This window comes from Phallusia mammillata, chromosome 7 (genome assembly GCF_965637545.1).
Source record: "Phallusia mammillata chromosome 7, kaPhaMamm4.hap1.1, whole genome shotgun sequence".
NCBI classification, from domain to species: Eukaryota; Metazoa; Chordata; class Ascidiacea; order Phlebobranchia; family Ascidiidae; genus Phallusia; species Phallusia mammillata.
Genome location: NC_137258.1, coordinates 6,220,065 through 6,243,420, shown reverse-complemented (window position 1 = coordinate 6,243,420; position 23,356 = coordinate 6,220,065). Strand labels below are relative to the sequence as shown.

The following is a 23,356-nucleotide window of genomic DNA, read 5'->3' as shown; positions in this document are numbered from 1 at the left end:
ATTAAACACAGCCTTGGTCATTCTGAGCCAGTATTCAGCAGTCAAAAAGAGTTGCATTTATTGCTAAAACGTTTTTTTACAAACGAACAATCGATAATGTATTGTCAGGCGAACATAATTCGAAACCGTAAAGAGGAAGGGAACAACCAAATCTACATCTACACCGAAATTATTGCAAACAGAAACCGTTTTAAGTCATACATACACACAACACATTCATACACCTAAATACGGAACATAAAAAGCTGTAAAACTTTATGTATCGCTTTGGTTATACTTCAATAAATTAAACGTGCAAAATATGTTTTACAAATAAAACGTCTAATGGCAATCAACCAAGGCCTGTGACTGCATGGAGTTGTGTGATATACGAGTAACTTGTGTTTTTTAAATGGAACGGCTGTGCAAAAAAAAAACTAATCAGAAGGTCAACTTACATGCATTGTTAACTAAAGAAAAAACAACAAAGAGTATATTTTGTGCGAAAAAGTTAATCTGACACTTAAACATACGTTTAAAAGTTTCGCTGGTTTTAGATATCGCTTACAGCCTAACGTGGGTTGGCAAAGCACAAAATACAGACAGGTTGGGTTAAGAGCGTTTAAGTAAAATTGACTTGAAAAAGCAACGAAAAAAGACATACCAAACAAAATGTTACTGCACACAATGTTGCAAAAGTTTAGTTCAAACAGAAATGGGAGGTCGAACACAATTGCACGAAGCAAAATAATATTTTCAACATCGTTCTATAGCAGTCGGCCATACAGCAATCCAAATTAATACCACGCACCCGTAAGGGCCGGTACACGTAGCACCCAGCAATTAAATTCGTCCAAAACCATTTCACATACATCAGCAGGAGTAAAAACGATACCATTGCACATCAATATCGTGCAGGTTTAAAGATAAATAAATACATGTAGAGCGCGAATTGGAAAAAGACAAAGCTTAAATGCAAAACCAGCGAAAAACGCGAAAATATGAGTTTATAAAGTGTTCATAAGCCAAAAATGCGAAGGAAGAAAACTGTCATTCATAAAAACTTACAAGCTACGAAAAAATCTAAAACGAACGTTGAAAACCCTAAAAAACATGGTACCTTTATCCAAAACGAAAAGAGATTAAAACGAGTTTTCACAAAAAAGGAAAACGTACCTTAAAAGGTCTGATACCGAGCAATTGGAACGGATAAAAATCACACGAGTCTTAAACTTAAAAAACTTCAACTGTAGTCCCTTGTGAACAGAGCGGAAGGCACTAGAGAAGTTTGTTTTCTAAACACGTGACTTTTAGTCCTCTTCTTCATCTTCACTAACAACAATCGGATCTTTTGATGTTCCACCATTTGTTCCGTTTTCTTCTCGAGCCGATGTTTCGTCAATCGTTTCAACTTCGTCAACCCTTCAAGTGGAAAAATAAGTTGAATAAGTATAAAAATGCTTAAAACGCTTAAACTTTTAATCACATTGTAAATTAGAATAATGCAAAACAAATACTGTGGTTTCTATGATACACAACGAAAATCACTACACCAAACACATGAACAGAAAACAGTCAAGTAAAACACGTTAAAAATACAAACATTTATTCTAACGTTATGACTGGCTATCATTTTCTTTGGCTTACAAAACCCTATATATTCAAAAAGTATAAGGCACAGCGTACGTGTTTGTTTTTGTGGCATAAGTAAAATTCGTGGCCTATACTTAAACATTTATACGAATATTACAACGTCTACGAAAAGCAGGGCACAGTGTGGGTAAATGAGTTCGGCTGATTTGCGACTTACTTGGCGGAAAGTTGACCGGGTTTGGCCATGGGAAGCCGGCACTGTTCTGGCCACAACCACGGCTTGAGTCTTGGGTTATGATTTTGCTTCCAGGCTACGTATTTCCTTGCAGCTTTATGAATTCGATATATCACCTGAGTAAAAGAGCACACCATATTTAACCACCGTTAACCATAAAAGGTGATGAATTCTGTCGACCCAGCACATTTTTTGTGATAATCAATTGTATCAATACATGTAGTAACAAAAATATTAGGTGTGGAAGATATGACCACAGACATGTAATAAGTAGGGCGCGTTTTGTACAACGCAAAACCGAAAAAAAAGTTAAAATATCATGATTAACAGACTAAGTTTAAAAAATGTATTTAACACGCAAATATGAACGAATTCTGACCAACGAAAAAGCCTTATTGTATACTGCAATGGAAGGTTGTTTATTACCCGCTGTGCACTGAACTGTAAATCAGTGAATCACTCCCGTGCGACCAGAGTGATATAGAAGATAAAGTAAACGTTTTAACACATATTTGGGGCTGTACTTGATAGATTCGTCTAAAATTTCAAATAACAACGAGTAACCCACTGTTAAACATTTCAGCACATTAGGGCTTGTTTTTTTTGGCGTAAAACTATAACCGATTTTTTCGGGGTTTATGGGGTGAAAATGGGTGAATCCGAAAAAAAGATACAAAATTCTTTAAAAAACTTTACATCGCACCAAATAAAAAAGCATGAAACGCCAAGATGCTGTACCTTAGTCAGTACAGCCGTTTTAAAAAAAATACGTTTTGGGGGCCTGTGGGTGAACCGCTGGGTCAATCGGGGTCAAACTTCAGGAGGATCAAATTTGGATTATTAACTAACATCTGTCCAAATTTCAATAAATTTGGAGCACTCTTTCTTGACCAAACGCGTCTCACAAACCAGCGTTAGACAGAAAAAAGAAAAAAAATACGGACAAAAACAATATGTGTCCCCTTCTAGAAGGGGACCCATAATAAGTAGGGCGCGTTTTGTACTAGAGGTGTACGTTACCAACGCAAAGTAACGATAATATGGTATGTTCAATTGCAAGAACATCAACGCTAAAACGAGCTTTGGCACAAAACACATCGATATACTGTATGTGTCTGAAGTGTACACAAATGTGGTAAGTGTATTTCAGGCGCACACGATAGTAAAGGAAACAGGAACATCGGGAATATTGTGATATCACTTCACAGGATTAAGCACCAAAACATGCCAACTCATCAAAATCTATGTAGATTCCTTCATGTTTTTCCAACATGCAAAACTGCCATAACACGACTTGAACAAACGACTGCGGTCACTTGCTGAAAGAAATACCAGCAGCCTCACATTGGGCAAAGAGCAGCACGAAAGATAATTTAATTACTAACGGGCCGGTGTAACAAAACGTACCATGGGCGCTACGGCTAGTTTCCTAGCAATCAAAGGCTCTTGATTCGCATGAAATCCCTTGAAAAAAATACAAACCCTGAGTCCAATTCGAGTTACAGCAGAAAAGAGCGATTAGTTCGGCGGGGAAACAAGACCCTTTGAACTGCTATTAATATTTAATGCAACAAGGTGGGCATAAGGGACCAAAGCGGTTCGCATTGTCCGCGAAAGGCCTAATAAGTCTGCGTCGTAAACATGGCATGAACATATGTTTTATGACTTCACACGTTGTGTACTGCAAGTTGCGCATGCGAGTTAGTGCTGTTATTGATTTGAAGTAAGGACAAGCAACACGGGGGTCGAGCCATTATCACATCTGTCTGTGGTAGAATTTCCAACGGTCGATGCGATCACATTAGCGGCATATTAGTAGCACTTTGTGCAATGATTTGTCATGTACAGCCTGTAATTGCGCTACCGTTTTCACACATATGCATAATCAATCCTGATTATGAAACTTTAATGCCATTTTTTGACTAGACTATCTTCTGTTGCCTAATGTATAGAATGTGGCTATAGTCTATGTACTATCATTGAACACAGAAATTAACAAAAAAAGCTACGCTACTCCATGTACTATATATGTACCCAAAGGGATATTAAACACTTTTTAGTCGTGTTTTTTGGAGAGAAAAAAGTCAATTAAAGAATATTTTGTACATTGTACGACAAAACGTCGACTATTTGTAATAAAAACTGCTGGAAGAGCAATATTCGTTTATAGATTATGTCTGGCAGAAATAGCTTATTTGATTAAGTTATAAAGCATGAGCTGATTTGGATAATTGGTGCAAATGCAATTTAAGCGACCAGTGACTGAAACGAAATTTCACAACAGACGTATTAACCCTTAACCCAGACGTATTAAAGTCTCGTTCTTTCCTGGAACCAAAACAATGACATGGACTCATTGCGTGAATTGTAGCGGAAGAGAGGCATCGTTTCGAGTTTAGAAAACAACACTACAACATCTCTGAGCAAGATTTATAAAGCCGCCATCGCCTACACACAATCGCATATGTGACAAATGCAATACAAATACAAAGCCATGGACCAGTTAGCAATGTTAAAACATGAACTGCTCGATGTGGTCAAGCATGTGTCGACACGTTTTACAACGGACCTAAACGCCTTGAAATGAGCAACAAAGAGCTTGTAACAAATGCTCAACGGTATTACATTATAATAGTAACACAAAGATGTTATACTGGACAAATCGACATTATACTTAACCAGGGATCTATTGTTTACAAGTGGCATTTATACTTACTTATCAACACTGGCGTATAAGGTTTTTAGCAGTACATAATCAGTATTACACGGTTTCAAACTCAGGCATTTGTGTTTGAAGTGGGCCACACATTCAAATCCTTACTGTCATTTGAACAACTTTTTAACAGTAAACACGATTTTGTTAATATTTTTTAGAAGAGTGTTCTGGCACAAATAAAATTAAAAGCGGCGAGATGTTTCCAAATTTTAACCTTCAAACAGAAACATAAGTCATGTATGTATATGTTTAGAATTTGAATGATTGGATTTTAGGTGTTTTGGGGGACCGAAACGGTCCCCCAAATTTCTCCAGCGGTTTCCCAAAATTTGGACTTGCAACTACAAGTACAGTTTTTGGTATTTAAATGAAACACTTGCGGTCTCTTAAAACTACTTAGCGGTCAGCCAAACCAAACCTTAAAAAAACCCTGATTGGATATATGAGGCAGATATCACATTTATACTTAAGACCTCATTATTGCCATTTTTAACCATGTGTTAATAACTTAGGCTATTTACCAAATGCCATGAAAGCATTTTATGTCACAAATCTAACTCATTTTGTCGACAATTTACTTTACACATCATATACCAAATGTTAAGTGAAACAAAAAAACACCACGATGTCAACGTAATTTAACATTCATGACCCCATGTAACAGTAGGACACCAAATGCGCCCTGTAAAACGCTTTAGCAGCTGCCATTCATCTAAAGGGCGGTGCGAGTTATGCAAATAACCAATTAGTCAGAAGCTGCCGGGTCCTGATTTGCCGAGAATGAATAATTCATTCAACTGCGTCCCGTCAATCGGTTTGACATTCGCTGCAGGACGATTCTGTCACTTTTCACACTGCGCCTTGACACACGCGTGGATATTTCATATCAGCCAATTTCCACTAGTTTAGGGGCCTTAGAACGGTAAGAATAAAGCCCAATCTATCTGACTTATGTGGCAAAACACGAAAATTTGTTTTTTCCCTTTTTCTTTGCAATGCATTATTTTTTGTTCATATTGCTTAAAATTGAAAAACAAAGTTGTACTTATAGGAAAATGACCTTCGTAGAACATACACAGTAGCAGATAATCACATAATTAACTAAACCTAAGCTTAAATACTGCGGCTTAATTTACTCCACAAATTAAGTTAACAAATACTTGAAACTGTTATAATTATTATTTTTTTGTGCCTAACAGCCAAATTTCACCCATACTGAAACGAAATGGCTGTTTTTATTTTATTTTCATTTGAGATCTACACGCCCCTTAATTAAGACAGGAACGGGTATTTCACGGCATTCAGGATTAATCATACGGTTTTAAGGTTCACTATACCTTTCCTGACAGTGCAACTGTTAAAATCACACATGCAAAAATGTACGTGGATAATCTAGGGAGCAAAAAAATTGCATCCAATGACATTTATTCTATTTAAACTAGCAATGACGTAAACGACATTCTGTGCGGTCAAGAGTATACGTACGTCAGACGTCTGGAAATTAAAAAAATTCAATTTTAGCAATTGCAATTTGGCGACAAAGGTGATAACAAGGGTCCATGTGCGTAGATGACTAAAACAGCAACACGAAAGCAGTCTGAAACTGACGTAACTCATAAATAATTAACCGTCGTCCGGCTGTCGACTTTGCGTGGGCAAACTGAAGTGTTTTGACATGCGCAATTATACACGCACATTTTGTCATGAACCACAGCACCTTGACTGTCTCCATATGCCAGTTCATGAGCAAATAATGAAATATATTTGTTCCGGTGTATTCGCTAATTTGCATGCCATAACCCAAGGGTTTTAACCAGAGACGAACCGAATCGGCCTAATTGGGTTCAGAAACCGAATATTCAGTTTGACCACATAAATTCGGCCGAATCAACCGAATCATTCATGACGTCACACAAAGTCGTACGCTACGCGTTTGACAAAGAAAAATAAGTTTTTCTACCAGGCAAACAGTGTTCTTACAAAACAGAATAGTTTTGCTTGATTTTGTTCTGCGGAGTTTAAGGATGCCTCGACCACGTTTAGCATGTCAATGAATTACTGATTTTGTGTCTGGAATGGGAAAAACGATAATTATGATAGTTACGGAGTGGTTTGAAAGATTGCGTGGTGCCTTGCTAAACAGCGAAGGCAGATTTCGGTTAAATTCGTGTTCTATTAGGTTTCCGAAACCGAATCTTTGTAAAAATGGCCAAAGAAATTCGACAAACCGCATATTCCGTAGATCTCTAGTTTTAACCAGGAGTGCAAGGCATGATACAACAAGACTGGTGATAAGGGTTGGGAATACAAATACTGTACTTAATTGTATACCTTTGATATTAAACATTATTTACTGCATTAATTCATCCAACGGGGCAATAAGAGAACACGTATCAAAAAAGTGATTACCCGAAAAAAAGAGTGCAAGAGCTGGCTGATGATTTTAAAGAGGTAAAGTTGAAGTACTCCCCTAGCCTGTAACATTTGGTGCGTGTGTACAAACCAGGTGCAATTAAGCCAACGGCGTTTATGAAGATTTGTACGTTCGTTCAAATCCCGATTGAAATCGTGGTCTTTCTCTTCACCCCATAAAAGATCAAATGTAATGTAGAGAATTAAAAGATCAATAATAGCAGGAATGACCATCGGCATATTGTCGATAAACACGAGACCGTCTCCTTAGAGGCCTCACATTAGATACTCAGGCCTCTTGCTTAAGAAGCACTCTTGTCGCTGGGCTGAAGTGCATGAAAAATTACATTCTGATGCTGTGTATTGAATCTGAAGTGATTTGTAATCACGTACGGCGCCATGTTTTACAACTGAAGACCCGATGAACAGAACTTACCAATACATAACTGTTGTATGGCGTTGCACCTAAAGCAGTGGTTCCCAACCTTTTTATAGTCACGGACCCCTTTTATAAACTTTATCGGTCCGCGGACCCCCAACGTAATTTAGTCTATTTTCGTTTCCTGCATTTTACGTTGTTATACGTTTTTTGGGGGCAGAATTTTATTCAACGTTCAAAGTCCTTTAATCTCAATAAAGTTACTGTAGTGTAGCAGTCAATGCACTAAAAGGGATAAATTTTCTAGTGTACAATACTTAAAACAAAGCACTAAGAATTCTATTGTTAATGTGTGTTGTGATGTCACAATGGAGGTAACAATCACTTCCTAATCCAAGGGTTTGATAAACAGTTTGCACTTATATACAGGATTGTAAAAACGGTTTGGGAACTTAAAAATATTGTACTGTTGTTAATGCTACTACAAGCGTTTGCCTCCACGGACCCCCTGAAACCATCTCACGGACCCCTTGGGGGTCCGCGAACCCCAGGTTGGGAACCACTGACCTAAAGCAAATGTCAACAACTAAATCAACATTTGGAATTCGAAATCGAAAAGGTTTAAAAGGTTCGGACTGAAACTGAAAAACATTTTTTCCCAACCGAACACCTTGACAACACAAGCCAAACAAAAGCAATGTGTTTTTATAATCTCTTTCGGTACACCACTCATGTAATATCAACAAACAGGTCATTGCTTAGCAAGAAACGCGCCTTTGTCGTGTGCACACCAGGAACAAAGTAAAGTAGGCCATCTAGCATGAAGCACGCCACTGGTATACCACAGTCTATGTAGCGGATCTTTCAATCATTACACAAGAAACAGTGGTTTGCCACGTAACGCGTTTGTGTAAGGAATCACGGCCTTGGACGCCAGTCGGCACAAAATGTACAGTACGCAAACAAATGTCAAGAAAGAAAGACCGAAACCGCTAACCGAAAATGAACATAACGGATGTCTCTACTGTTTAACAAACGATATTGTGACTTGATATGTGTGGCTTAGATGGCAACCACAGCACATCTAGCCTAAATGTGAATGATATGCTCGTTGCAAATGTTAACCGTACATGCAGGCCCGCCCGCCCATTATGCGGTAGACAAAACCATGGTATAGGCTTACCTTTGGTGTGAAAAATTCGGCAACTTTGTTGACAACCCACTTTGGTAACTTGCCTGCAAAAAACAAAAACATTTGATTATTATCAGTTGCAAGTGACATTTTATACATACACATTGAGGAATTTAGCTAAGTAATCAGTATTTTAACTGGTAGGAAACGCATGCTGGACACAAACACTGAAACATCTGACTTATTTATGTGCAAATTTACATAACATACCTACAAGGCAATGCAATATATGCGAAGCGCCAATTTACAGATATCTATAATAAGCAGTTAGCCACGTTCTACAGTGGTGTGCAAGAGAAGTAACTGTTGCGCAAAAGCAGACAATAGCCTATGGCAAAATCGTCTGCTGGCATGCATGTCTGTCCGTTCAGCGGTAACGCCAGTGCTATACAGTGCATGTACGCAACGTTTTCAGGATATTATTTGGCACAAGCATCGCAAAACTTGCACATCTTTCCTCAGGAAACAAAACTTATGCCGTCCGGATATGACAAATCGTTGGCTTAAGTTGGACAAAAAACACTGACAGTGTGTTGAACAGCTGTACTGTGCAACACTGACCAAATGCTTTGCTCATACCTCTTGGGTCAAACTGCGTCAAATACGTAAAATCGGCTGAATTGGGTCCGGTGGGCCGAATGTGGTACCCCGTCACTAACGAGATCGCACGGACCATGTTGCTTTTTGGTGGAAAATCCTGAATTAGGCAAACATACATTACACATGCTTAGTTAAACCATAATTTAACACTTTTATATTTAGTTAATTCTATCAAGATTGGAATTTGTAAAGCTTGTTTAAGCCTAATCTTCTATATAGATGTGTTTAATTGGCAATGAAGTATGAAACTGAAGTAGGCAATTACTTGTAGGTGCATTATACTTAAAGTTGAAATATTTTACGAGTGAGTCACATCTTACTGTACCAAACTCTTGAATGGCTCTTCGGCAAACACACCCATATAGGAGTTCAAATATTACGTGTCACAGTACAAATATAGGTGGAATTTTTAAGGACGTACAGAGTGAGAAACGGATTTGTTGATCATGATGTATTCTTTAGGTTCTCTCATATTGGGATATGCAATCCAAGAACAGAGAAATACAACATCTCTTGGTTTTACAGGTGTTGGACATTTGACTGTAAAAAATCCATGTTACTTTAACTGCAAATGCAAACTTGTTTGAAGGACAAGTTAAACCATAAAACATTTTACATACAAACCAACATAATTTGTTGAATATTAACTTAAATACTGATAAACCATCACACAACAAAACACAGGCACAAGCCAAAACATCATTGACAGTATATATTTAACAGCTGTGTTAACTTCACACAACATGTGCTTCACAGTTTAGAAGGGTTTACAGCATTAATAATGCATGAAGCTTACACAATTTACTACCAGTTTGTTCTAGAGACACTAACACATGAAATTACCTGCATAGTAAGAAACTGTATTGTTGACACAAATTTTACAAACTTCATCCATTTTGATCATGTCATGGTCCCATTTTCTTCGATATTCTGTATCGTGAACTACATCAAAAATGGTGCCAGCACTCACATCACTAAATGATGTGACAGCCTAAAAATATGACAGAAATCAAATGCTGTATACATATCTACAGGTATTTGTACATGTAACAATCAATATTGAATAAAAATCAATAACTATGATTAAAACATTTATGAAAATATGAAAAAAAAATGAAATTATACCCGGAGAAGTTTCACATTAGAGTTTTCCTGGTGCTTGGTAGCCACAGTAACATTCTTTTTGCTGTAACACTCAGACCAACTTTCCTTGCTTTCACACAACTGCTTAAACTTGGCAAAATCATCATCATCAGCAGGAAGGACAACATCGGAATCAAGCATTTTGTCAAAAGCAACAAATAAATAAAAAAGCAACAGATATGATCCTACTTTTCTGTCAAACAAAGTTATAGAACTAAAGTTTTATTGAAATACACTTCCTTTGCACACAATAATTCTAACAAATTTGTGACACTTTCTATTAACTGTCCCGTGTGCTAAAATATGATCTATTGTAGCGTATATGCATGTAGCACACCATTTTGCTACACGGTGTGTGGTGAAGGTCACATGCCAGACACTGTTCGACGTCAACTTCCCTTTTACCACGAGCCCATCGCACGACTGCTCTCTATCACAAACTGACGCAACAATCGAGACGTTCTTGTTTACATAGTAACGTGACCAGAAAAGCATTCAGGCGTGACGGAATTCAGCCTTACGTATCCGGAATAAAACAATTTAAAATAGGCTGTCATCTGGAAATATTTTATTTAATTTGGTTTCTTGTCATTTGTGTGCATAAAAGTATATTATTGGATATAGCATTAATGCAACGTAGCTATATAATATAGCATTAATGCAACGTAGAATCTTGATTTGTATTACCTCACAAAAAGCAAATTAGCTAGACCTTGTCTTCATATGTCTAACTTACATCTATTCCTGCTATGCATTGTGTCTATTAATTTAATAAAAAACATGAAATCAGACTTAAACGACGTAAGATATGTGTATTACCATAAAGTAGGTGCACTGATAGAATATTGCGATACGGGCGAGTGAATTCACTGCGAAAATCGCGCCAAAAACACATCACAGTATGAGGGAAGCGCTGAGCGAAAGTTGAAGACTAAAATACAGCAGTTTTTGACCCTAGACCAGAAAGGGAAATATGTTGATGCGTTCTGATAGAGCAAACTAAGCCAGGTGCTGTACTGGTTAACTTGTCAAACAGGACTGCTGAAAAGGCACATTTTGAAACTGATGCGTTTGCCTTGTTGTTCGAATGAAGTGCTGCGTAAGGAAAGTTGTACTGCAGTGGAACAAACAAAAATATTTCACATTTCGCTCGTACAGAAATGGAAGCAGTTGCTTTTTGTCATGGAGCGGCAAATGAGATTCAAAATAAACGCAGAAACATGTCAGAAGTTTAAAGCAACATACTCATATGTAGCCTATATATGATAAGTTTTAACTGTGAGGTACACAAAACGCAAAAGATCAAATAGTAATAGCATCGTAACGTTCGGTGCAAAAAATATCAAGCAATTGTACCGCAGATGAAATATAAGTGATCAAAAATAAACGATAGAACAAAATAGGGGAAAAATAATTTAAAACATATGTATTAGTATAAACGACTACACGCTAAACATGCACCATTCGCTCTGGTTGTCGCCTTGTGCTCAAATTTGACTCGTCCGAACGGCTGCGAGAAACATTGGCGGAACTGGACAGTGATACATGCGGGGAGTCGACTGGGGCTCGCTCAGCCAAAGGACTCAGCGATGGCGAGAGGCTGGGAGACATGGCAGGCGATGTGAAACTTGATTCGTGACTGTTTGGAGTGTGCGGAAGCGAATCCGCTGTCGGTTGACCACTAGGCGGCGTAATCGAACGCGAGCCCTTCGAACTGCCACGTGACTTGGGTTTGGCGGGACGCGTTGACATGACGTACGAGTAGGGAGGTGGTACACCAGCGGGATGATTGCGCAATGGCTGCGAGGTAGTTGGGCCTTGTTGGTGATAATGCGGGTTCGGTCTTGGATGGAGGCCCTTGAGAGGAACATGCCCAAGGTCAATGTTATGTTTAGCGCCACCACCTGTCGATGTGATTGGGACTGGCGCCGCGATGTTGCCAAGGTGCTGGGGTATTGTGGTGAGCAACGGAGGCGGGCGATTCTGATTGTCTGACATCACTGATGACGTGTTACTCGCCCTGCTGCCACCAGCGCTTGCAGCAGCGAGTGTCCGGGCGTGTTGCTGCTGGTGCTTTGCTGCCGCCTGGCGGATGGCGTCCGACTCCTCACGCAGTCGCGCAATTTCCGAGAATACACTAGTCAGCGGCTGAAACTCTGGCGTCCAATCTTGAAGCTGCTCTGGTGGGTGTTCAGTCCGCGCCTCGTCAAGTGACCCCAGGGCGGCAGGGAGATGAACTGGAATTCGAATGTCAGGTGCCAGGCTGTCAATGGCAGGTGCCATCTCCTCGCCACCTCCACTCATGTCGTTCACGTGACTTCCGTACGCAGCTGTAGTGACGTCATCGTGTTGCGGGGCGTGAACTTGGTCGCTGCCGAATTCTCGAATGCTCTCGATGCTTTCCGACTGCGTGAGGGAATTTTGCGTGGTGACCCCAGCGTCAAACGACATACGATCCATGTCCTGTAATGACAAGTGTCAAATTTATGTTGTCATGGAAAACGTAGAACATATTTGTGTTTCGTCTACATATTTAAGCTTTATCTCACTTCTTGGATTTTCTTTTTGTTTTAAAGTAAAACTTAGTAAACAAAACCACGGCATTTCTCGTTTTACCAGGAAATCGTTAAACAGTCACACATGTTGCGCCTAAACATAATGTGCTGTTTGATTCATTATAATCGATTAATATTTAATTTACCACAAAGCTATTGGCCTCCTTATCTATAATCTACATTGTTAAACCCGTGAAGTGCGTGTCTAAAATCAATGGAGGTTCAGAAAATCAATGTTTCACTGTTTTTACAAATAAACTATTTTTAATTTCTGTTGCAAATCTCACCTGCTGTATTCCGGAGTCAGCTACTCTCGCCTTCTTGTCTGATATGAGTGATGTCGATGACGACTGTCTCCCTGACGACGATGACGTAGATGTGATGCGGTGAACTTCGTCATCCTCGACCGACCCGTCATTTCCGGTGTGCAGGGGCTCGTGAGGTTTCATCAGTCGATGACGTAAGATCCGCTTGAGATCAACGCTGTTTGCACTTTCACCCAAGTTCACTGCGAGAGGTAGAAAAATATGATATCACTTAGAAAACATATATTTTACTGCCTTGTTTTTGACCCTTTTTTTCTAATGGCATAAAAAGCGTACTAAGACCCGTAGTAAATGGTTGGCTTATATTTCTCCAAATATCTCTCGTCATTTTTTCCGTTTTTGTATCTCTAAATAATAATTATGTCCAATATTAACGCTTTTATATCAATAATGCTGTTTTTAATCCAAAGATGTGAAACTCTTGCAAGTTTGGTTCCATGGGGTAAGTTTTTGTATCATAACTAATAATTTTATCTTATAATATTAACGTTTTTAACTCAATAAATCTGTTTTTAATTACAAATATTCAACGGTTAACGGTATGTGAATAATAACATTTCACGTACTGTGGCTGTCTGGTGACGGATTAATATGCAGCTGTTGTTTGTTCTTCTTGGTACCGTTCGTTGTCACACCGTTACCAGTGCTCATACTGGTCGAGTTGTATTTTCGGGTCTGGTAGTCACCAGCGGACCGGTTACCGTTTGCAAGTTTTCCATTTCCCTGTACAGTAACCCCTGGCGCCCCCTGCTGGCGACCGTTTCCAAGCTCGTAGAAGGGAGCTTGATCTGGGCTCCCGTCAGGCACCATTCGTCCACTGCCCTCAGTCGTTTGCGATTTCACTTCGGTTTTCGCTGCGTCCCTGCAATTTTTAGGGGTATTGTTGCACAACTTGAGCTTTTTGCAAAACTATTGAATTTTGAATTGATCGCCCACAATCCGAGTTTAATGAAACCGAAAAGGGTGGGATGTAAATTTAAAACTTGACATAACTGAAAGAAAGTATTTTGGAATTTATTTCAAATTTTCAGAGTAAAGCAAGAGAATGACATTTCTGCAATGGGTAAGAAACACTTCTTTAGATTTTTAGACTGAACAGGCGGTAAAGTCAATCTTTAGACGAGCGTGTGGATTATATAAAACCGACCATGAAAATATACAGGGATATAAAAACGGCGGATAAGAATTTTCAGAATTTTATCTCCTTACCTTGCTCGTCGATTTCTGCAGTGTTTAAGGCAGAGAGCGGCAACAATAAGACAAGCAATGAAAGCGATGATTCCGAACACAATTGAAAGGATCTGAGCTTCAAGGGCAATAGGTGGAGTGTCTGAGTGCAAATAAAATGTAAAGTTAAATCTCATACGTACACATAGACAGTAGCAATAGTGAGAAAACGTTCTCCAAGGTATAAGCTCTTATTTTTTTGATGGAAGCGACTTAAAGCTTTAACTGTTTGAGGCAAAATTTATTAAACTACGGTCCATAAATTACCGTGCGACACTATGTAATCCAGAAATCCTTTAGCCTAAAGGCTTTATTCGCCATAGTGAGACAGTTTCAGACTGATGGCCTTATTACATTTCCTTCTACAATCACATGAAAGCTTTAAATTTTTGTACAATAGGTTAAGTCTAGTCTTAAATTTTCTTTACATTCTTCGGTCCTACAACTAGATTTACTACACTTCCTATTATCGAGTTCAACAACACACGATAAGTGAATTACAGATTTATACAACTCACTTGAAATATCCACGGTGATGTGAATAGAACTTCTCTGTGACGGGGATGACTCAGCAGTAAGAAGGATGATTCGGGAGTTTCCGTTGTCAACTGAACGAGCGAGTGAAATCACTCCGGTCGAATCGTTCACCACAAAATAGTTGGATGACGACTCGTCAAGTGAATACCGGATCTTTCCATGAACTCCAGAATCACCATCAGTTGCATTGACCTGTAAATATAGGACATTTATTGGTTGTACACAAAATGTAAAGGTTGTTATAATATGTGTTTTTGGAATATATATTGTCCCAAGTATGGTATAGACAATTTCAGTTAACTGCACAATTCGTTTAATTGCATACTATGCAATGCATAGTAATCTTAAAACCGTAGCTTATCAGTCGTTAAAGAAATCGTATGCAGCATAATCCGGTTAATAACATTAATATAACTTTGTAAATTGGTGATGCGATTATCCGGATCCTTTTTTGTATTCACAGACAGATTCAGCACCCTTAAAAAGCTTTTTTGGCAGAAATAAGAGCGATATACTCTTTGTGAAAAATGAAGGTGACAAGTTGCTTTCGAAACCGTTGCAATTACGAAATGACTGTATCAAGCTACAAAAACGACAAAAAAGCATCAAGATTATACCTGTCCGACAACAAATCCAACTGGGGAGCCATACGGAACGACAAATCGAGGATTTTCCTCCGCAAACTCGTCACCGAAATCCGGGGCGTGTTCATCTACGGGTGTAACTTGAATTGAAACTGCAACTTCGTCACTTTTCTCGCCAGAAGCATCAACTGCTATCACTTTAAGTCGGAAATTTTCACATTCCTCATAGTCAATGCTGTTAAAAAACAAATCTCGGTTTGAATTAGAGGGACCAACAATTTCTATGTTAAATGGAATCTGATACAACGAAATTGTTACGACCCTGTGTGCATAAAATGTCAACAAAAAGGACTTGCCGAAAATTAAAACGCACTCAGGGGCATTTTTGTCACATAATAATGGACAAAACCAGTAGACTTATTCAAACCCAAACTGCCAAAACGTTTGTGTATATTTAATACATGTTTCTTAATTGCAAACGTTTTAACAATATCTGAGCTTAACATCAGTGCATCAACTGACAGGTATTATCAATCTTTGGCATTATTTTTTTTAATCAGCTACTTTTAGACCTGTCTGTTAACTTTTACTAACTTCTAGTTTATTCTTAACGCGCTGTTTCCAATTGATTATTACATTAAAGCCATAAACTTACTCTCTAATGGCATAAATATCTCCAGTGTAAGGATTGACTCGCAGAAGATCACGTGACTGAGGACAGAACTCGCTGGAGGACGCCAGAGAGTATGTGACTCGACCAAACTCGCCACCGTCCAGATCGTCGGCCTGCACACGTAAGATGGTTGTGTTTGCTTTCGTCTGTTCAGGCACCTCCTCCTGTAATAGAAACAAGAAATTGATAAAGGTTTGCCTAATTGAAGGAGACTGCTTTCAAGATGGTACATAGTTTTTTTTAATTGGATGAGTGAAAAACATCACATTCGAAATACCCCAGGTTTACAACACAAAAAGGTCTTATTTTAGCATTGTAAGTTCCTACGTGATATTCATGTAAGATATCAAATATAATTGAAATATTTTAGGTCTAAATGGAACTAACCCCTATTTCCAAAACTACGTGAAAACAAATCCCGGTTTTGTGTAATAAAACAAACCCCATATTCTACTAGTTATTTTAATGTATTTTTTGTGATTTTATGCTATTCTGTGAAGCAAGGCAACCTAATTTTTTGAGCTCATTTACCCAATAGAAGATTTGTTGAAATTCTGGTGGGTATTCGTTGACGTCTTCCACGTCCACAGTAACTCCGACAGTTGAAGTTTTCGCCAGAATCGAGTTACGAGCGTCGGAAACTTGAACTGTCAGCTCGTAGTGGTTTCTTACCTCGAAATCCACAAACTACAGGAAAGAAAGGGAATTAGTAAACTATATGAAGAGTGCGTAGAAGTCATTACCAAGCAACGGAATAACGAATTAAATCAAGTTGTTTTCTTGTTAAGTTTACCTTTAGAGGGCAGGACAACGCCTAAATATGTGTGATACTCGTAAAAAGTTTACTTCGGATGGTACTAAATGCCGTATGATATAGCACATGGTACCTCATGCCAGTAAATAAGCCAAAAACAGATATCTGAGACCAGATTATTATATCTCAACCCTAATAGCCGCAATAGTAGCATTTCAAAGGTTCGAAAAGTTACAATTTTCGCACTGATAATATTTCTATTCATTAAGATTGTTGCGTTTTAACATGTGGTGTTTAGTATCACTGTACTTCAGACAACCTGCCTATGAAGTTCCTTTGAAAATTTAAAACGCCTACCTTAGCTGCAACTTGTGCACATGAACTGTAGTGATTTTCACAATCGCGAAGTTCGAATGCTTCAAGTTCGTTACCAGCAATGATCTTGAACTTGAAGTCGGAAGTGCTGTCTGCGTCGTTGGCATAAATCTGTCAAAGAAAAACGGCAAATGTCAAAGAAAAGACCCTGGTTTAGTGAAAATATTACTTCTCTTATAAAAAACTATTTTTATTTGTTCGTTTTATCAAACGAATTTTATCAGCAGTTGACCTGTGGTTCTACTCGGACCAACTCTTACATAAAACTTGGCAAACCGTTTCGTTGCAGGTTTACAATTTAATCTCTTATTTGCACATAAAAAAATTGCCCAGGACTTTAGGTAAAAATATAAACTGTAGAACACAGCAAAAAATATTTTGTTTTCCACCGACTTTTTAAATTAAATATTTTTTTTTACCGAGAGAACAGGTTGAGGAGCTCGCGTCTTCGTCCTGTTGTTTTCCTGCACTGAACCACGATAATAACTCGCGTTGAATCCTGGACGATTGTCATTGACGTCATGGACGTGAATCATTACTGTAGCGTTGCTGTAAAACAGACAATAGTTTGTTAAAATATCAGACTGAGTGCAGACCATTTCGCTTCCAAATGGTTATACAAATGAATCGCCAAGCTTTTTATGCAACTAACCCGATATTTTTTTAAACAAGTGGATTTCGTTTGGATTCACAAAATCTATGTAACCGGTATGCGATTAACTAGATTCGTCCGTACAACTGCTTAACCTTTCAGCTTATTTCTTTGGACAAGTACCGCAAGTATACAAACGGCTGAACAAGTTTTTAATCATAAGTAGCAAATTGTTTTTTATACAAATGTATATTTGCCAAAGCAAAAACAGGCGCAAAAATCAAACACGGTCAAAAGCGGCTCGTTTTTATTGGGTGTATGGCAATCGATGTTGCTGTACGAAACGAGTAAAAAATGTTGAAAACGTTTAAGCTGTGTTACCTGCTAAGCTGTGGTTTTCCTCGATCCATAGCAGACACAGTAAGTGTGTAATCTGACACAGTTTCACGATCCAACTCCCTTGCAAGGCAAATCTCTCCAATCACCTGATCATGTGATACTTCGATAGTTCGAACTTTGAATGCGTTGTTGATATTGCCTGCCACGATCCTATAAGGAACAATGATGTAAGGTTTAGAGTATTTCGTTTTACAAATCCGTGAAGACTTGTTGTTACAGTTCAAAGAATATACGCGCCAAAAACATAGGCCAAAGAACAATAAAAATGTTGCAAAAAAACTGCATGAAAAGTCAATCTAAGGAGTAAAATTAACTTTAGAAACATAGCCACGATCCTGTAAGAAAAGAAAAGGTTTAAGGTTTGAATATAAATTTCTGCAAATCCTTGAATAAGTATTGTTACAGTACAAAGAATACAAGTGCCAAAGAAAAATAAAAAATATTACAAAAACTGCATGAAAAGTCAACCTAAGGAGTAAAATTAACTTCAGAAACTTAGACACGATTTTACAAGAAAGAAGAATTTGAAGGTTTAAAAAGTTTAATTTTGCAAGTCCGTTACTATTTGTTAGATTATAATGCCAAAAAAATATACGTGCCGAAAAGAAATTTTGACCAAAGATCAATCAAATCAAAAAATCGCCAGAAAAGTCAAGCGAAGGGATAAAATAAATTTTAAAGCCATAGAACAGGTAAAAAAGACTTGGAAGAAAAATATTGGATGCTTACTTGTAAAACACATCTCTGTTTCTTGGCATAAAATCAGCGTCGGATGAAGTAACGTTGATGACCGATGTATTTGGCACAGCTGACTCGGTAACAGTTCCCTTGTAGATGTTTTGGCGAAAAATCGGTGCGTTATCGTTGATGTCTTTCACCTGGCAAAGAAAGCAAACATATTCAAATCAAACAATCCAGTTTAACCAAGTTGTCAAGCTTTTCATGCAACTAAACGGATTGTGTTTAACTGGTATCCGATTAAACGGATTCGACTTTATTTTATATAAACTCACCTGTATTCGTACGGACACAGACTGGGTGAGAGAGTTTGTGCCGTGGTCGTAAGCTTGAACTTCGAGATTGAACACGTATGACTGTCTCTGATGAGCCTCTATTCTTGTGGTCCGTATAACACCTTTATTTAACAGTAGGATGTCAACAAAAATACGATGAACAGTTCGAACTTTAAATCAGAGTTGTTAAGTCGATTAAACAATTCCCCACCCCGATTTCACTAAATTTGATAATCTAACTATGAAAAAAATGCAAAAATGTAACTATTCAATCAAAATTAAAGCCTGTATGTTGCCCCTGCACAATTTATTGCTGTTTTTTTAAACAAAGTTGACCAAAAGTTGCTGAAAAAAGACGACTTATACCTTTAATAAAAAGAGGAGGTATAGAATAACTAATTTAGCCCAAGCGGGAGGAAAAAAACCACTTTCACAGTAAAACAAAAAAAAAAGACTGTACAAGTTAACGAAGCATAGCACGCCAGTCCTTATGAAGGCGTTATCTCAAATCAGCCAGCCACCAAGCATTTTTATGTGGCCATACATGGCTATAAAAATCTGGTCTGTATGAACGCAACTAGTTATAAATGTATGTTCATCTTAGCACAAGTTATTGACGTACAAATAATCTAAACTAGATATTAACAACTCAAACCTGTATCTGGGTCGATGGCAAACAGGGTTGTATGAGGAATGGTGTCATTTAGTCGATATGAGACTCTTCCATTCTCCCCGGAGTCGTCATCCCGTGCCTTCACCCTCACAACTGTAGTGTTAACTGGCGACAGTTCCTTTACCGAAGCCTGGAACATAAATATGAAGGTTTAGCACGATTCAGATTATTTAAAGCAGTGGTTCGTAACGTTTTCTGGGCTCGGATCCTTTAAGCTTTCGTGACCATTTACGACTATTTATCTATGACAACTAAAAGAAGAAAATAAAAATTGTGGGTATTGACATGAAATTATGATTTGTGTAGTAAACCATACCAAACTTTGCTTTTTACAAACATGCCCAAACAACCTTTATTTTCACACCCTCTTTCGTAACCTACGAGGTAAATGTACCTCTGGGTAACAACATATACAACAAAATAGGAAAAGCTGTTTCAACATGATGGTTACCAATGACTATTATGCAATACCTCTTTGCCTAACTGACACTTTTTTGCCCTTTTTAACGTTCAAACTCAATTACAAGCATCCCGATGTACGTAAATTGCATTGTAGGTGTGAATTTGTCTTTACCTGGTAAGACTGTTGGTCAAATACTGGATGATTGTCATTAATGTCGGTTACAATGACATTGAAAGCCGCCGTGTCCTTGTACTTGCCGTCAGATGAGTTGAATTGGAGGGTGATGTTACGTGCGATCTCGTAGTCGAGTGGTTTGGCAAGAATCAGTTCTCCACTTATGCTGCAATAAAAAATCGGGTTTTCAGTCATAATGATGTCTACATTTAAGTCCATAAAACTGACGGTGGTAAGACAAGTCGAGAATATAAAAAAATGGCCTATGATTAAAAATCAACACCCCGGAGACATTTGGGATAGTTTTGATCAGTAAAAATATGATCTGCTGCAGACTGTTTCGGCCTGTAATGTATCATCAGGTCGAAACAGTGTGTACTGCCTGCAGCTTATTATGTAATGGCTCGATGCTTTTTTACAAAATATGCTCTGATTCTTAATTTATGGTAATTCAATGCAAGTCGGACAAATATGCTGTCATTTTAGGGTTACGTATTTTTCCAATTTATGTTGTAGTATAATTATGTAGCCTTTTAATTTATCCCCAAAAACGCGTTTATTTTTGCCCAGCAACATATTTTAGCTAAACATTCGTTAAAATTTGTTTAAAAAATACAAACCTGTTAAGATTGAAAAAATAACCCGGGTTCCCACCAGGTCGAAACGTCACGTTGGGGGTTGGCCCGGTATCGACGTCATGTGCCTGAACACTGGTGATAACAGTCCCGACAGCGGCGTCCTCGCTTATGACAATATCATTACGTGGTACTGATATGGTGGGAGCGTGGTCGTTGGCATCGTTCACTTTGATTTGAATTGAACTGCTACTGGTGAGGCGGTTCACACCCAGGTCGTGGGCGTACACAGTAAGATCGTATTGACTTTGAGTCTGAAATATTAGTGAATTTTGGTAAATGTAAATGGAAAGTTAGATTACAGTGAGAAAGTGCAAAATAATTTTGAGTTTTTTCTTTTGAAAACTATAAAAAAGTTTGGTTTAGGTATAATTGTATAATTTGGCTATAAAACGAGTTTATATGTGTGTTTGTCTGGAATGCTACAAACACATTGAAAGTGGCCAACCTCTCGATCCAGTTCCCTGGAAGTTGATAGAAATCCTGTGATTTCATCAATCTGGAAAGCTTCTTCTGATTCGAGTGAGTAACGGACCCGACCGTTGTCGCCAGTGTCGGCATCAATGGCCTTGACCTGAAAAAGTGATATAAAGCTATTTAACAGTCAACTGTTATCACAAGTTTTGCAGTCAATTACATTACGAAGAGTTTATGGAATTTATTTTGGTCACGAATTACCAGAAACGGTGACATAAGTCCAATTTACTGTAAGTTGTTTACAGTCGTCGTCAGCCGTTTTATTAAATAAGTTATATAAACACACCAGACGAAACTGGATCCACATAGGTCGAACCAGTGTACACCGTCTGCAGACAACTTATCAGGTAATGGTCCCGATGCTTTTATAAATCGAACTTACTTTTTACTTTGTTACAGTTTGCATACTACAAGCAAAGTACGACTATAAGAGCTAGTGAACTTACGAAAGTAACGTATAGGCCTTCCTTGTACCCCTCGTGAACAGAGGTCTCGTAAAGTTTGTTGGAAAATACTGGTACGTTATCATTCTCATCCAGAAGTTGTATTGCGACTGTTGCGTAAGCGTAAACACCATCGCATACAGCTTTCACTATCAGATTGATCCTGGAATATAAGAAAATAAATGTTTAAGTTCGAATCTAACTTGACTTTTATTTCAATTTTGAAAGTTTGCTAAAAAATGTAACTTGAACAACGCATATGGTTGAGTTCTGTGTTAGGGATGTGCCAAAACTGCAAATGTTCTGTTTGGTCGAGCACCGAGCATCTCACTTTAATGCTCGGTGCTCGGCCGAGCACGCTCGGTGCATTATGACGTCACAAAAAATCCCCTTTCTACGTTTTAGCTCTATAAGGCCTCTTACGTCACCGGCGGTGTTTTATTAAGCTGTATATGCCCATAAAGTACGCGTTTTTCCACCATCTAGTGCATTTGAAGAATCATTCGTTTTTGTTCATAGACACCCTTTAGAACACTAGTTACATATGTTAGCAGGGCATGAATTTGCAAATTTAACGCTCGGGTCAGTTTGTGCAACTGCTCGGCGGAGCACCGAGCATTAAAAACAGCGATGCTCGGTACCGAGTACTCGGGTTCTGGCTCGGCTCGGCCCATCCCTATTCTGTGTTCAACTTTTATAAATTTTATTTGACAAACATGGCGTAAAATATAACCTAAACCACTTACATTTTCATATATTTTAAGTTTAAATAAAAAGCCAAGTCAAACAAATTCGGCAAACCTGAATCCCAATACGGGCCTTTTATTTGCAATAGAATATTACTTTTTAAAATCGCAAAGTCGGGTGATTCCCCTTATAGTTCTACGCCAGCACGTTTATGTTCATTTATAAATCCCCTTACTCTCGTCTTGTTTCGTAGTCGAGCGATTCCTTCTTTTCCACAGTGATCTCCCCATCTTCCGAAATTCCAAAAGCTCCACCAAAACTTGACGGAAGGCTGTAAGTGAGAGCTTCACAAGTGGCCCCCGTAATACCAACCTAAAATCAATGTTAAGTTCAATATAGCGAATCCACAGTATTAGTAATTTGCCAAGCAATAGTGCTCACCTGCTCCACCACGTGGTCATCTTGGACGGTTTCCGACATCTGAACGTCGTATGAGGGCTTTTCGAAGGCGATCACTTTTCCGCTTAATGGCACATTCACTGTAAAGCAAATAATAACGTTAAGTGCATAAAACAGGCAA

General features: G+C 38.3%; 2 protein-coding genes across 2 annotated transcripts in view; both read right to left on the bottom strand.

Annotated features, from left to right (window-relative positions):
- Positions 1-33: 33 nt before the first annotated feature.
- Positions 34-10,471, bottom strand: LOC145238728 (START domain-containing protein 10-like). Its single transcript, XM_080101978.1, has 7 exons — positions 10,232-10,471; positions 9,950-10,097; positions 9,528-9,646; positions 9,086-9,203; positions 8,498-8,550; positions 1,790-1,923; positions 34-1,401 (listed from the first exon to the last, which is right to left on the bottom strand). Exons 1-7 carry the CDS (start codon positions 10,388-10,390, stop codon positions 1,290-1,292), a joined length of 843 nt encoding a protein of 280 aa, XP_079958104.1. The 5' UTR covers positions 10,391-10,471; the 3' UTR covers positions 34-1,289.
- Positions 10,472-11,041: 570 nt separating this feature from the next.
- The window catches only part of LOC145237491 (protocadherin-16-like), a 53,441-nt gene continuing 41,126 nt past the window's right edge, over positions 11,042-23,356 (bottom strand). The window contains exons 34-53 of the mRNA XM_080100370.1: positions 23,218-23,315; positions 23,012-23,148; positions 22,093-22,252; positions 21,618-21,743; positions 21,155-21,423; positions 20,532-20,700; positions 19,940-20,087; positions 19,285-19,406; positions 19,001-19,149; positions 18,254-18,421; positions 17,700-17,829; positions 17,263-17,391; positions 16,683-16,838; positions 16,134-16,315; positions 15,512-15,713; positions 14,876-15,086; positions 14,340-14,460; positions 13,697-13,992; positions 13,092-13,312; positions 11,042-12,712 (exon numbers count right to left, since the gene is read on the bottom strand). Of these exons, the coding sequence (XP_079956496.1) occupies positions 11,699-12,712; positions 13,092-13,312; positions 13,697-13,992; positions 14,340-14,460; positions 14,876-15,086; positions 15,512-15,713; positions 16,134-16,315; positions 16,683-16,838; positions 17,263-17,391; positions 17,700-17,829; positions 18,254-18,421; positions 19,001-19,149; positions 19,285-19,406; positions 19,940-20,087; positions 20,532-20,700; positions 21,155-21,423; positions 21,618-21,743; positions 22,093-22,252; positions 23,012-23,148; positions 23,218-23,315 (4,208 nt within the window). The 3' untranslated portion in view covers positions 11,042-11,698. The remainder of the gene's footprint in view (positions 12,713-13,091; positions 13,313-13,696; positions 13,993-14,339; positions 14,461-14,875; positions 15,087-15,511; positions 15,714-16,133; positions 16,316-16,682; positions 16,839-17,262; positions 17,392-17,699; positions 17,830-18,253; positions 18,422-19,000; positions 19,150-19,284; positions 19,407-19,939; positions 20,088-20,531; positions 20,701-21,154; positions 21,424-21,617; positions 21,744-22,092; positions 22,253-23,011; positions 23,149-23,217; positions 23,316-23,356) is intronic.